Source organism: Nylanderia fulva, unplaced genomic scaffold (genome assembly GCF_048542155.1).
Source record: "Nylanderia fulva isolate GAGA-0341 unplaced genomic scaffold, ASM4854215v1 Scaffold22, whole genome shotgun sequence".
NCBI lineage: Eukaryota > Metazoa > Arthropoda > Insecta > Hymenoptera > Formicidae > Nylanderia > Nylanderia fulva.
The window spans coordinates 2,276,120-2,291,345 of NW_028190285.1; the positions used below are offsets into that span (position 1 = coordinate 2,276,120).

At 26.1% G+C, this 15,226-nt stretch overlaps 4 protein-coding genes and 1 long non-coding RNA gene across 5 annotated transcripts; 3 read left to right on the forward strand and 2 right to left on the reverse strand.

The window, feature by feature from the left end:
• The first annotated feature begins 27 nt into the window (after positions 1-27).
• On the forward strand, positions 28-2,456 carry LOC114932715 (ADP-ribosylation factor-like protein 13B). Its single transcript, XM_029305041.2, has 8 exons — positions 28-250; positions 331-401; positions 490-623; positions 785-900; positions 1,105-1,281; positions 1,385-1,556; positions 1,685-1,715; positions 1,812-2,456. The coding sequence occupies exons 1-8, from the start codon at positions 192-194 to the stop codon at positions 2,126-2,128; spliced, it is 1,077 nt and encodes a 358-aa protein (XP_029160874.2). The 5' UTR covers positions 28-191; the 3' UTR covers positions 2,129-2,456.
• Positions 2,457-2,801: 345 nt separating this feature from the next.
• On the reverse strand, positions 2,802-7,894 carry LOC114932717 (caspase-1). The gene is made up of 4 exons (XM_029305047.2): positions 7,349-7,894; positions 5,788-6,047; positions 5,306-5,611; positions 2,802-5,073 (listed from the first exon to the last, which is right to left on the reverse strand). The coding sequence occupies exons 1-4, from the start codon at positions 7,441-7,443 to the stop codon at positions 4,823-4,825; spliced, it is 912 nt and encodes a 303-aa protein (XP_029160880.1). The 5' UTR covers positions 7,444-7,894; the 3' UTR covers positions 2,802-4,822.
• A 474-nt stretch (positions 7,895-8,368) lies between these two features.
• Positions 8,369-11,356, forward strand: LOC114932656 (uncharacterized). The gene is made up of 4 exons (XM_029304959.2): positions 8,369-8,657; positions 8,834-8,956; positions 9,037-9,217; positions 9,374-11,356. The coding sequence occupies exons 1-4, from the start codon at positions 8,585-8,587 to the stop codon at positions 11,277-11,279; spliced, it is 2,283 nt and encodes a 760-aa protein (XP_029160792.2). The 5' UTR covers positions 8,369-8,584; the 3' UTR covers positions 11,280-11,356.
• On the reverse strand, positions 10,726-13,384 carry LOC114932658 (translational activator of cytochrome c oxidase 1). Its single transcript, XM_085482862.1, has 4 exons — positions 13,150-13,384; positions 12,626-12,875; positions 12,230-12,389; positions 10,726-11,918 (listed from the first exon to the last, which is right to left on the reverse strand). The coding sequence occupies exons 1-4, from the start codon at positions 13,328-13,330 to the stop codon at positions 11,691-11,693; spliced, it is 819 nt and encodes a 272-aa protein (XP_085338988.1). The 5' UTR covers positions 13,331-13,384; the 3' UTR covers positions 10,726-11,690.
• On the forward strand, positions 11,714-12,428 carry LOC114932659 (uncharacterized). The gene is made up of 2 exons (XR_003819942.1): positions 11,714-11,940; positions 12,149-12,428. It is a non-coding gene; the product is annotated as an uncharacterized LOC114932659 (long non-coding RNA).
• Positions 13,385-15,226: the final 1,842 nt, after the last annotated feature.

Genomic DNA, 15,226 nt, shown 5'->3' on the forward strand with positions numbered 1-15,226 from the left:
GTTTATATATATATATATATATATATGTGTGTATATGTATGTATGTATATGTACAGTTCAGTATGCAATGGTGCGTACGTGTATTTATATATAGTACGTAGAATTATAGCTATATTATGTGTGTCAACATATATGTACGATGCGATAAATGACAGGAGTTTGTCGAAACGCAATTAATTTTCCCTTTAACGATGGGTAACTGCATCAGGAGCGTATTAAGGAAGCTGAAAAGGAACCGCGGCACGGAAAAGTATATTATTTATGACACATGCGTATTGTGCAGCAGACGCTGATATTTTCTTATTTATATTCTTTTTTTCCTAATTTCAGGACGATTATCCTGCTTATTGTTGGGTTAGATAATGCTGGAAAGTCCTTGGTACTGAATCACATTAGTGGAGGTAAATTTTTTGAAAATAAAATTTAAAAAAATAGGAGCAAATTTATTACTATATACAGTCATCTTTTATGTATGTATATTTTTCTCAGATCCAGATAGGAATGTACTGCCTACAATGGGATTCCGGACAGTGTCTTTAAAACATAACTCATATTCAGTGAAGATATATGACCTCGGTGGCAGTTCTCAGATTAGAGCATTGTGGCCTAAATATTACAATGATGTAAGCAACATGCGCACATTTTCTAAACACATGACATTGGAATCATATATGAGTATCGTAATGAAATTATTAGTAATTGATCAATTACTATATCTAGTCCATGGTAAAAGAAATTTTAATACACTATTCATATCTGTGTACTCTTATTTGACATCTTTTAGATACATGGTCTTATATATGTGGTGGATGCTAGTGATATTTCCCGTCTTGCAGAAAATAAAGTCGTGTTTAACGAATTAATAACACACGAGCATATTTCAACGAAACCATTATTATTGTAAGGGATCTGAATTTATGTCCGTACACTTTCACCTTTATGCATATTTGTTTCACACATTTATTTTTGATATGTACCACCTATAGCTTAGGAAAAAGCAGCTTAGGTCATATGTGTGCTTTTATATGAATAATATTGGTAAAGATGTGTGATGATATTGTTGATTCATGTAATTTTATCCAAATTTTTATAATGTATGTGTAGACTTGCAAACAAACAGGATCTGAATGGAGCTATCGATGAGTTAGATCTGGTTGAAAATTTGAATGTGGAACAGGCAGCCAATGCTATGAAATGTCCAACAAGAGTAGAAACGTGTTCCTGTGTTTATGATAAGGAACAATCAAAGAGTAATACTATGGGCATAAGAAATGGATATAAGTAAGTTTGTCATCGCTGTAAACAAAATTTAAACATACATACAAAATAAAAGTTTAATAACATGTACTTCTCTATATTGATACTCAGAATTTATTTTATCTAGATGGCTGTTGGATACCATAATAAAGAATTATACTGCTCTGAATAACAGAATCAAACAGCCACAAAGTTGTCAACGTGTTCGGAAATCCCAGTCTGTTGCATCAAATACACCATCAAAAATTTCTATACACTCAAATCCATTTAAACCCATTAGAGATCTCTTGGCATCAAAGGTACAAATTTTCTATTAATTATTCATTATCTAATTTTATCTATATTCTTCATCTTATATATCAATGTATTCCAATATATAAACTTTTTCTTTATTTATTATTAATGCTCCATTTTTCTAAAATTTCAGGATGAATGTCTGATAACAGAATCGTGCAATGGTATGTACTATATTAACAAAATAAGAAAGATATATGTACATATATAACACTCATCAACACAATCAATTTTGAGACTTATGTCAAATGATATTCTAGGTACAAAGAGTAATGAAAGGAGAAGCATTCTAAAAGCTTTTATACGAAGAAATAAGACTGCCCCTCTTCCAGATGAACAATCGACTATAGAATGTGAAAATCTCTCGCGAAATTTTACACCTAGTGTGGAAACTCTCGCTGGAGAGAAAAGCACACAAACTATGACTACAATATTAGATCCCTTAAATTTAAATACTGATTATAATAGGCAAAGTTATACTAGTCAATCAAATCTAGTCCGTCCATATACAGCACCAGAGAGATCGCAACGATTATCAAATAAAATAATTAATATTCCTGGACAAGTGCCTCAATGACAGCATCTGTAGATTTTATATTAAGTTCAAAAGGGACCAGATACACATGTACATTCATACATTACATCATAATATAAAATTATATCCATAAAAATGTAAGAATTATTGTAAAAAGCATATATAGCTTTTAGATAAATATTTTCAACATTGCTATTTTATAGCATCGATTAATTATATAATATCTTTTGTATAAAACACTTTATACTGTTAATTTATTATTTTTGAATGTGGAGAATATAAAAGTTGTGCAACATTAATGTGTAATAATAATTAATAACATACATATGTATTAAAATATAATTTTTTATGAGCTTATATGTGTAAAATATAATAATATATAATGTATATATTATACAACATATAAAAGATATCAATAAAATATAATTTTTATCTAAAAAAAGGCATTAAATTACATTTCATGGGGTGTGTATGTTGTATGTGTGAAGTGTTCAACAAAAGAACAATCGTTTAACAATGATATAAAGTTCAATTTAGTTATAATTTTGTATGATTGATGAATTCTAATAAGAATATTACCTTCTGTGATTAAACAAGCAAAGAAATAATTTCACTTTAGTAAATATAATTGTGGTATTACGCCAAATAAAAAAGAGAAAATCATAAAAAGAGAATCTTTGTTGAATGATTTTATATATTATAATTACAATTGTAATTAATTTTGTGTTTTATCTGTTTATTCTAGAAATTTGTATACATGTTTGTGTAGAGAAAGATATTACAAATATATATATATATATGTATATATATATACGATACAAAGCACACATTACAAAATCTGCTAAAGATAATAAAGATGCTGAAAATTGCTTTAATACTCCGGTAACATTGTTTCGAAAATTGCAATCTCAAAATGAGTTCATGTGGCATTCATATAGCAATGGGTGTATTCTTAGCACACATTTATCACAATATACAATGTGTGAGACATTGCACAATTTCATTTTGCCCAACATCTTGTACATCTTATATTTTTGAGCAATTACTTTATAACTTTATTTAAATAAGATGTTTATATTGCAACATGCTTTTTAACACGTGCTAAATTGTAAACATCTTATTGTATAATAAGGAACAATGAGAATGCGATTCTTAAAAATTATATATGTAAAATTTATATATATATTATATATAAAAAATTATATGTAATATATATATATATATTGTACATTTATATATATATATATATATATATATATATATATATATAAAATGTCTAAATATATGTTATGCATATTATACTCACGCATACATATTTTAGTTTTAAATATAGCTCAATCATAGTTATCAAACAATTGCGAGTGTATAAGGCATACAAATTCGATTATTCTTACTATGAAAGACTTTGTATCACGTTTCGCAAATTTTGTTACCGTTTCTCCTGCGAATGCAGCAATTTTTGCTATAATAATTGATCCTTTTTTTAAGTTCTTATCTATTATATTCATTAAACTAGCGACACAACACTGTATATACCTGCTAGCAATTTCGATGTTTGCAAGCAAGATAATACATGTTAATTAGTCTAATCACAATGCAACTTATCTTAACATTTTTGTAACATTTGAATATTCGTTGTAATTAGTAGTAAATTACAACTGATTTATCTCAGGCAAATATAGTTGTGCATTGTGAAGTTGAATATTGAACATTGTTTTGTCAGTGTCAAGCTATTACTTATTGCAGAGATTATTTTACAAAGCTTAATAAAAAATATATATATGTATATATAAAAAAAATAAAATTGTTATACCATATATATATGTAATATAATTCATGATCGTATATTATATAATTACAAAATATTCTATTTATATTTATATACATATAACATCAATGCTACTGTGCAATAGAATGTATGAAATATCTACTATAAATTTTATAAATATATTTCTAAAAATTACTGACGAAAAATATGATTAAGAATAGTTGTGTACATTATATAGATTATAATGTAATTGATAAATCTTTTATTTGTACTTATTATATATCTTAATTATATGTAATGATACTGTTAGAAGTAAAAGAATTTAAAGTTTTTTCTGATGTGTATATATATATATATATATATATATGCATACACTGAGACGACTGATTTATACAACTTTGTTATTTAGAAATGTAAATCTTATGTGTTAGCATACAAATGCATAGAATTTGTTGATGCAGTCATATTGTCAGGCATATTTGACTCGAAGTCTATGGCAACATACTGGTATATGAATATAAACAAAGTTAATAAATGTAAAGAGTACCATTATATGTATATATGTATATATATATATATAAAATATTCATATATAAAGGTTAAAATATACTCTTATATTTTATATCTATATATATATATATGTATATGTGTGTGCAATTTATAATATATATGTTTAATTATATATATACTACTGTTTATAATAAATGCAATACAGACTTTTTAAAAACCAGTTATTTTTATCACAATATAGCATGTTTTTCTCAATACAAAAAATGTAAAAAAGTTTTATCATGGATGTGGCAGTATTGTATTTATCTGTTAAAAAAAGAAGGAACATAATACAACTAAAAAAAACACAAAGTAATACAAAAATGTAATTAAAAAAAAATTTGTATAAAAAATTTATCACTGGCACAAATATAAAGTACATATACAAGCACATAAATTTTTTATACCCCTTTAACTGACTATACAACTCCATTCATTGGAGATGTAAATTTTACCAAGCGTGTCAGCATAGAAGTGATACACGGAATTTGTTTTTGCTGATGCATGGTTATATTATCAGGCGTGTTTGATTCAAAATCTATGGCAACACGTTGACATACAAATGTCAACAAAGTTAATAAATCATAACGAGTACCATTTTCACGTAATTCCAAGCACAAGGCTTGCATGAACCATGATCCGCGGCTAGTGTTTCTCCAGGAATAGTAACCTGTTAATTTTGAAAATCACTTTTGAATCATGAAGTATGTCAGATTGGCAATTAATGATTATAAATTAAAGGTTTCAAACTTGATATATTTAGTCTATATGATAGAAATATAGTTAGACTATATGATATAGAGAGGAAGTTAATGAATAAATGTATGAATAGTTTTTTATAATAATCTATCTATAGTAATCTACAGATAACAATATCAAATTTATCAGATAATGTATAATACCTGGTATTGTTGAATAAGCAATCAGAAAGTCAGCTTGAGAAGGAATACGATATGTTGCAGTTGGTAATCCATCTGTTTCTGTTCGTTCCTTAAGAGTAATGCCTGGATCTAATTTGTCACCCTGGCATGCTTGAATGAAGAATAGTTTAGGTTTTCCGGCGAGAGTCGGGCATTTATCGGCAGTGAAGTTGTACCAGAGAGAATCTGCTTTATATGCAGTATCTTGAGCATAGAGCAAACCAAGTTCGCCGTGGCTTAAGACGGCTATTACCAAGCAATCATGTTCAGAATGATCCATGTCTGCAACTGTAAAAACAATAATTTATGATTATTTTATAAAATATATTTTAATAGAATATCTTTTTTATATTGTGTTTCTATGAAATATATATTTTCTGAATTTTCAATAAATATACTCTTTAAAAAACATAAGAATTTTTAAAATAAAATAGTATAAACACATATAAATAAATATGACTTACCCTTTTGTAACTGTTTCACTATGTCTCCATGAGTAGAGTTATGGAGATCATGTACTTCAAATCCAAGATTTTTTAATGTATTAATAAGGTTATCGCAGTCTACATTTGTACCAGAGCGAGCTTTGAGATGTGAGATATTGAAAAATTCATGATTAAAGATTAAAGCAATACCACGTTTAGAATGATTCATCTTATAATGTGTAGCATAACGTTCAGTTGGTGATGTTAATAGTGATGCTGCACCAGAAGATATAGTATTCCTGCAAAAATAATTATGATGTACTGTCAAATATTTTCGATTAGAGACTTATTTTGGATTAGAGATACAAACTATATATTTTATGTGCAATTATATTCTACATCTCCATAATGATTCAAGCCTAAATTTTATAGTATATTGCATTTTATTGATAAATATATAAAATTATTATAATGTTATCTGACCAATTTCAATGAAATTTTATGTATATTTTGTGATTTTTATATATATTCTTAAATTCGTTATTTTAATAAGACAAAAATTTCTATACTCTCAAAATAAATTTGTGATATTATTAACATTTTTTAACATCTCTAATAAATTTTTATAAATTATTTTACTTAAAAATTGAATACACTAATATATTTGTATAATTCCATGTTTATATTACATGCTAAGTAATCTTGAACAACTACTGTAGATTTCTAATAATTTTCTAAGTCTTTACAAGTTTTTATAAAAATTTTTCATACAATTTATGCTATTGATGTATTTTAAAGCATTGAATAATATAATTAAAATCATGCTTTAAAATATTTCAAAGCACATAGTGCTAAATGGAATGCATTCTTAGTTTATTCAATTGCATCATGATAACAGTGACCATATTTTCTAAGAGAAAAGAGGACAAACTTGAAAATTTTACAGCTTTCAACATGTTTCCAAATCAGTTTACAACCAAAGTGGAGATCAATGAGCAAAAAAATTGTGACTATAAAAGTTTATGCATTCTGGTAGTTTAAAACTGATTCGACTATGTTGAAACAAAAGTTCTTAGTTTCTTAAATATGTTTGAGATAAGAAGTTCCATTATTTTCAAACAAATTTTAATGTGAATACTCCAACATTAGACATTAAAACGCTAAATAAAAAATAAGGGTCAACATTGTCATATAATAGACAACATTTTAAAAATAAAGGACAAAATTAAGTTTTAAAAAAATGAATAAAAGACAGCTTCTTGAAATAAAGAACTATTCTGTAACTAAAATAGAGAATAAATGGTCATCGTAGTTATGACTCCAAGAATATCTCCGACATATTGATAATTGTTTTATATCAGTTATATTAGCTGAATTATACCGTATCCTCTCAATGATCGTAGTAATAATTTCTACCTTAACAATATACATTTTTCATTGCTGCAATATCGATACTGATCATTTTATTACTGTAAATGTTCATGGAAAAACATTGCACGAAATTATAGTGACAATATGCGAGCTAATTATATCTTATAATTTACATTATAATGAAAAAATATATATAATATATCGCGTGAGCGTTCACAAGTTCTCAAACCTGCTGATTAATGTTCCGAAAGCGTCGCCGACGTCGCCGTCGTTTTCCACGCCATTATTGACATTGTCAATAATGTCAGGCTCAGCGGAACACATGGCGTTGCGTCCTTCGTGCAAATTTACTCACAGAGAAAGGACAGCTTTTTTTCTGCGCGGTATTTTTGCAGTCGTTGCGTTCAAGTGACGCGTCGTCAAATGTACTCGAGGATGAAGTTTTGTGGAGACGAGATAAGCACGTACGTAGAAGAAAACGCGCGATAATGTTTGTTGATAACTGTTGATGCGTCACAGTCTGTTTAGTCTGTTCCAAGCCAGATGCAAGACGCCGTTCTTCGCAGTGCTGTCATTCGCGACAGTGTCGCCACTTTAACGGACAAGAATACCTCTTTGGAAAGAAAAAACGGAGCTGGACGATTCTTTTCCTTCTCCCTCTTTGTTATGAGATGACAGCTGATGACAGATGTTTTTTTTTCATATATACGCGTTAAATACGAATTTGAATCTGACTTTAATAAAGCATCAAATTCGTGAAAAAAAAACTTTCAGGTCCTTTGTTTACACGTTCCTGGCCAGAAATTAATTGTGCTCCAAGTTAATGTTTTTGACTGTGATGCTAGAACAGCATCAACCAATCAGTGAATCCTTGTGATAGAGAATTCATCCTTTTCTAAAAAAGTTGATCCCTTAATTTTCTTGAAGGCTTGCTTCAATATAATTCGGAATTTGACCTGTCAATCTAATCTGTCAATATCAATTTAAGAGGATCCCTCAGCAAACAACAAACTCCGATAAAAATAATAGCGTCCTCATTTTGGAATTAAAAATATCGATAATTATCGACTGATTTTCGAATAATAATAATAACAATAATAATAATTATAATAATAATTTCTCGAAATAATATAAATATAAATATTAATTTCAAAATATCTAATCGATATATTATCATAATTTTAATCGATATATAGAGGAAATATCGATCATTTGGTATCGATTAGTATCGAGTAAGAACAAATATGGCTACTCTAACCTCTAAATTTGAGAAAAAGTAATATTAGGCTGAAGGCACTAAGTTCTCCAACCGGGGAACGACACAACCAAAAAAAAAAAAGAAAAAGTAATCAATGAAGTTTTTAAAATATATATAAAAAGAATTTTTATGTTCTTCTCTTCTTATTTTTAAATCAATCTGATTACTGTCTACATTAAAGACGAAATCAAGATTAAATTGGAGAACATGTCTATGCTTGCGGAGCGTCGACGAAAGCAAAAATGGAGTTTAAATCCACGAGGAAAGTGGTGGACTGAAGGTATGAATGTTTTGAAATATATATAAAATTTTTCAGAACAAGAAAATATTTTTCTATTTATTTATAAACTATAATTTTTTGCACGTTTGAATATTACATATGCTATATATCTTTTATTTACTTTAATAAACTTTGAATTGCATCTTCTCTATTAACACATGTTATTATTGGAACAGATTCGAATAAGTTTGGTCAGAAGATGTTAGAGAAAATGGGCTGGACAAAAGGAAAAGGACTTGGTATTAATGAACAAGGCATGACGGAATATCACAATGTGCCATACAAGAATGATACAGCAGGTAATTAAAATGTACAGTTTTTATATATAAAAGCTATTTCATAGATATTATTCTTAATTAGAATTTTATTCTTTTCCTAGGTATAGGATTTGACAAAAATGCCGAGATATGGGTAGAACATCAAGGCAAATTTAATGATTTTCTGCAACAACTTTATGGGAATGTAGATCAAAACACTATTCAGAAAATAGAAAAAGAAGTTAATAGTTTAAGTGGACAGTCATTGGAATTGAAGTCTAAGCAGAGTCGTGCTCGTGTGCAGTAAGCATTTAGATCAATAATTAAGTTAATTTTTTTACAAATATAATTAGATATCTTTAAATCTAAATTTATAAATAAAATTCGAATTTGTGTTATGTAAAGATATTTCAATAATCTTATGATAATTTTATATTTATAAAAATATTATGTTTACAGCTATAAGAAATTTACACATGGCAAAGACTTAAATAAATATAAAGCGAAAGATTTGGCAAATATATTTGGCCAAAAAGAATTAACAAATGAAGTTCAAATAAAGACGGAAGAAAATGACTATATTTATGAAGAAAAAAGTATTAGTAATGAAGTTTTCACAATTAACAGTGGTAGCATGACTGATTACTTCAAACATAAATCAAATAATAAAAACTTTTCAAGAAATATGATTGATGACCCAGCGATCAACTCTGAAAGTGAGAACAAGCAATATGTTGGTTTTGGATATGTACCAAAAACAGAGAATATAATGTCTAATGGAGTATCAAAAGATGTTGGCGAAAAGAGTAGTTATGCTTGTGACAATCCTTGTTTGGGATTGTATAGTTTTTTGGAAATTATGTCATCTAACACTGATAGTACTTGCAAAAAGTCTGTAAAGAGGAAGAAAAGATATGAAAGTGATAATTCACATATCACTGAATTGGATAAACACAATGTCCGAAAGAAATTAAAAACTGAGATTATTAATGAAATTTGTAAAGATGGTTTTACAAATCCAGCTCTTAATTTAGACATAAAGCTTGAAGAGGATTATAATGGCAAAGAATTTGAGGTATCCAGAGCACAGTTTGGTCTAGAGAATTGTGGCTTAGATTTGACAGATGAAAGAAGCGACAAGAAAGGTGTAACATTTGATGATCATATCACATTGTATGAGTATGATTTAGATTCTATCAAAAAGAAGAAAGGAAAAGCCACGTTAGATAAATTTGAAGTTGAAAATAAGAAACATAAAAAGAAACGGAAACAGGAGGGCATTATAAATCCTGTGTCAAATGGGTTTGTTAATGAAGCATTAGATATAGAAACAGTAGCTGAAGAAATTAATGATAATAAATTGAATGAACATAAAAGCAAAAAAACGAAGAAGAGAAAGATATGTAAAATATCTAGTTTAGAAACAATACAAGAATCACCAGAACAAGAAAAAGAAATAACTGAGATTAATATAGAATCAGAAAATATGTTGGATATTAGTGTTGTTAAGAATAAAGAAATAGATATTGTTGATAAAAAGTTAAAGAAGAAGAGAAAGGAGAAGAAAACCAAAGTTGAAAACATTACTGTAGTTCATATTGCAAGTGAGGAATTAAATATTGAAAGTGAAGAGATAATTACAAATAAAAAAATGAAAAAACATAAGGACAGTAAAGAAGAAGAAATTGAAATTTCTAAGAAACATAAAAAAGAAAAGAAAAAAGATAAAGAAAATTACAAAATTAAAAAGTGTGCTAGTCAGGCTGAAATAAGCAGTGATTATCAAAATATCAAAATTTTAGATAAGACAAATGCTGAGCAGCAGCAAAATTATTTAATCATGAATGAAAACAAGGATGCAACGGAAATAGAAACATTGTCAGTTGATAGAAAAGAAAAAGAAGAAAAAGTACTCTTAAATAAACAAAAGAAAAAGAAAAAGAGCATTCACCAAGATTTTAGGAACGAATGTGATATAAAAAAGGAAATTCCTGAAAATTTTGTCAAAGAGGAAGATTCAAATACCAAAAAATTAGAAAAGAAAGAAAAAAAATGCAAAAAATCAAAAGAAAAAAATGTAGTTGATACTGAAGATTCTATTAATTCTAATCTAGGAATTGTGGATGAAAATACTATCGAGCAGGGAAAAATAGAAAATGTAGAGTCTACTTATATATCTATAAAGAAAAGTAGAATAATCGATTCTGTTGACAATATAATTCATAGTCCATGGAGTGCAAAAACAAGGATGTCTAAAAAAATGTTGATAAATCTTTTCCAAAATAATCAACTTTTAGATTTTCCTGGCTCTAACATTCATAATATACAGGGATATGGTGTAGATATTACACCAGATGCTAACTAGAATTTATATAATTTTATAATGAAGCACTTTCAATAATAAATGTTAAGTTGCTTGCCGACAATAATTATGAATCTTAATATGTGCGTATATATTTACATATTTATTTAAACAAGTGTGTCTTTTGATAATACATTTTTAATATTATATAATATCTATTTCTCTGTATCAATTCATATAATAGAAGATTATTTCTATTATATATAGCAATTAAATATATAATTTAGTGTATTAGAAAAACAATATATATTTAAAAAATATACACGATTGATACTAAAAAGCACTGAACTTTATTGATTAATTATGAGAACATAGTATTATATAATCCTATTATTAATATTATATTAATTTTTAATTTGCGATTGTAATCTTTGCATAATGTATCATTGTACAAACAATTGATAAAAATTACTTTCATGTTAAAATATCATCATTTATATCATCATTTATATTATCATATATATGACTAATATCTTCTAATTTTAGAATTTTGTTACGAAGTTGAAAAACAGCTTTCAAATCTAAGTCGTTTAATTCTATTAAATTGTGTGGTATATAATCTTCTTCTGCTGAAAGTATACTATATTGAAGACCTTCTAATAGATTTCGTATTTTATTTAAGAGCTTTGGTTCACATTTAAACTATAACAGAAAATATATTGATGTGAGTATATAAAAATTATAATTTTTATTTTAAAGAATATTTTTTACATCACTTGTTGAAGTATTTAAATACTTGATACACAATTACTCAGATTAATTATTTTAAAAAATACCTTATTATTTAATTATTGTGAACATACTTTTTTTTATTTATACACTATGACCCATATTTTCGAACTTTTATCTCTATTTCTGTTATTCTGTTACAGAAGCTACTGATAAAAATGATTTGAGATATGGTTTGAGATACCTATAAAATTATATATGTATACATATATATATAAACATACCTGAAAATATTTTGTATTATTTTCCTCAAATTCCTCTACATCATCTGCACCAACATTAATAGCATCTTCCATGGCCTGCTCTAAATCACCTTTTTTTTCAACTATGATGTTACCAACATGAGTAAACATGTTTCTGACAGAATGATTTGTGAGTTTTCCACTATGCATGTTATTAAAACAATAATAAATATAAAAGATGTTTGAGAATGTTATGTTAATTTAGCATTAAAATTCATATTAATTCTTATATTATAAAATAAATTATTACTATATGTTAAATATACAGAACAAAAAAAGATATACATGAATATATGTTTTGAGGTATCTCTTTTGAATTTATAAATTATATATTAAAAAAAAATAAATATATATATATATATATATACATATACATACCTAGTTTTTTTTAGTTTTGCATTAAGTTGCATTTGAAATGCTCTTACATTATCTGTTGTATAACGTGCAAGTAGAATATAACCATTTGGGCCACGAATTTCTACTACACCTGATTGAGTCTTGTTTTTGCGTGCTTCCATTTTTTCAAGAAAACTATTTATTGATGCAACAGGCATATTCACCTTTTTAGCTTGTTCAATGAGTTGTGCTAATCTTAAATTGTGACTAGGTTTTGTATTATTACCACCCTCTAAAACATATAATTTTTTTTTAAATGACTTATAATAATATTAAAATATTATATAGTACATGAAATATACTAATTAATATTTAAGCATATTATATAACATATACAATAAAAATATATATCAATGAAATGATATATATGACTAATATATTTAAATATAATCTCATTAATCATAAATAAAAATCTATATTTAATGTTTTATATTATGTATAAAATTTTATCTAGCAAGCATATATATATATATATATATATATATATACAATTATAATAAAAATACCCGTTATAGCAACCCGCATTTGTAGTTTTAAGTGATGAAACCGTATCATCCTTTCATGATCTTTTTCTTCTTTTATATGTTTTATATTTGCCCATTTGCTATGACCAGCGAATCTTTTATTACTTTTCGATAAACAATAAATATATCTATTAAAAAGTAATCTATTTAATATTTCTGTCATTTTTGAAAAAGGTTATGTTGCACGTTGCAGTTGTAGGTTAGATTTTATCTAGAAATCATAAATCTCGGGTCGAATATATCTAGATAGGAAACACACGTTCTAATTGGACACAAGGAAACAGTGACTAAGAATTTTCACTAAGCTTGATTGACCAATCAAAGAATTTCATGTACAATCAAAAGAGAGTTCAATCTCTAGATATTCGTATATTATGGTTGATATTTATAATCTCATTTTTCGATTCTATCAATAAAATTACTCCTGCGATTAGCTCATAATAGATTAAAGAAGAAGAAGTAAAATTACTGACGTAATAATTCATACACTGATCTGTTGTTTTATATATATATATATATATATATATCAATAAATTCATATATTAAATTCGTAAATTGTATATTAATGAACACGACATATTTATGAATATTATTATGATTGTATTTCATTATATATATATATATATATACACATATTTGTTATAATTTTTGCTCAAATTGATTATTTTTACTTTATGTTTGTTTTACGAATCATGCAGTAATTTTATTTATTTGTTTCATATTTCTCTATTAATTTTTTTTTTTTACGCAATTTCTGTACATAAGAAAATATGATATCTAATTAATTGTACATATATTCGCGAAAAATCATAAAATATGCATCATACTTTTGATGTATGTTTCGTATGTAAAATATGTATGCAAAAGAGTTTTATCAAAAAAGTTTTAATAATATGAATAAGCAATTATGTCTTTTATATACAGTTTATGTAAATAGATTTCTAATATAAAACTACCATTAATAAAAATGCATATAATGCAAAAATTTATATGTAACTATATATATAAACAATAATAAGAGTGCCACATGTTTTTATATTAGATTACCATAAAAAAAAATTACAAGGATATAAAAAAATTACTGGTATAACATGCAATAATTTCTTCAATAATATATATTACTATTGAAGAACTATATTTATATTATACCAATAGTTTTTTCGTACTCTTGTAGTTTAAATTTTTTCCATATGCGGGAATTAATATAAAATACTAAAATTGATTCATTTCTAAAAAAAAAATATGCTGCAAAAAAGAGAGAACATAGCGTAAAAATATATTGATATATGCAAAAATAAAAATGCTTTAATATCTTTACAATGAGTGCAATGTAGTGCAATATGCATTATAACTATATATATATATATATATATATATATATATATATATATATATATAGAATATAGATGTTATTGAACGCGTACTTGCGCATGCACACATGTTATTTTGTGGCACTTATCACGTGAACATGCTTATACATGCATATACATATATACACATATTATATTTAAATTAATACGTGACAAAGTAATCGCGCGAAAATCTCTCATCGTAAAACTTTGATTTTTCAATGTAAAATACATTTTAAAAGAAAAAAATAGTAATTAAGCTGTGTATCATGATAGTTAAACACATTTCTTATAAAAGTTTATTTAATATGATAAGCATTAAATTAAGTTTATATTTTTTTGAAGACTCTCACACAATACGTGACACATAGATTATATCTATATAATTGCGTCTATATATGTTTTAAGTTTTATGAGCATTTTATTTATAGTCCTTAAAATACTTTTTTAAAATGTATGCTGTTCGAATAAGTAATGAATAATTGTCATAATTGTAGTTTTTTCAATATAAACAAATAATTCACAAATAAAAAAATTATAATATATGTAATATATATATAAATATCAATCATAAATATCGATAATATCGTTAATATCGTTAATATGTCGATCATGATAATCTTTTATAAAAAAACTATTAGGATGAAAAAATGTAGTCACCAAGTATTATGATAAAACTTGTAATAGTAATTCACTGCAAAGTTAAATTA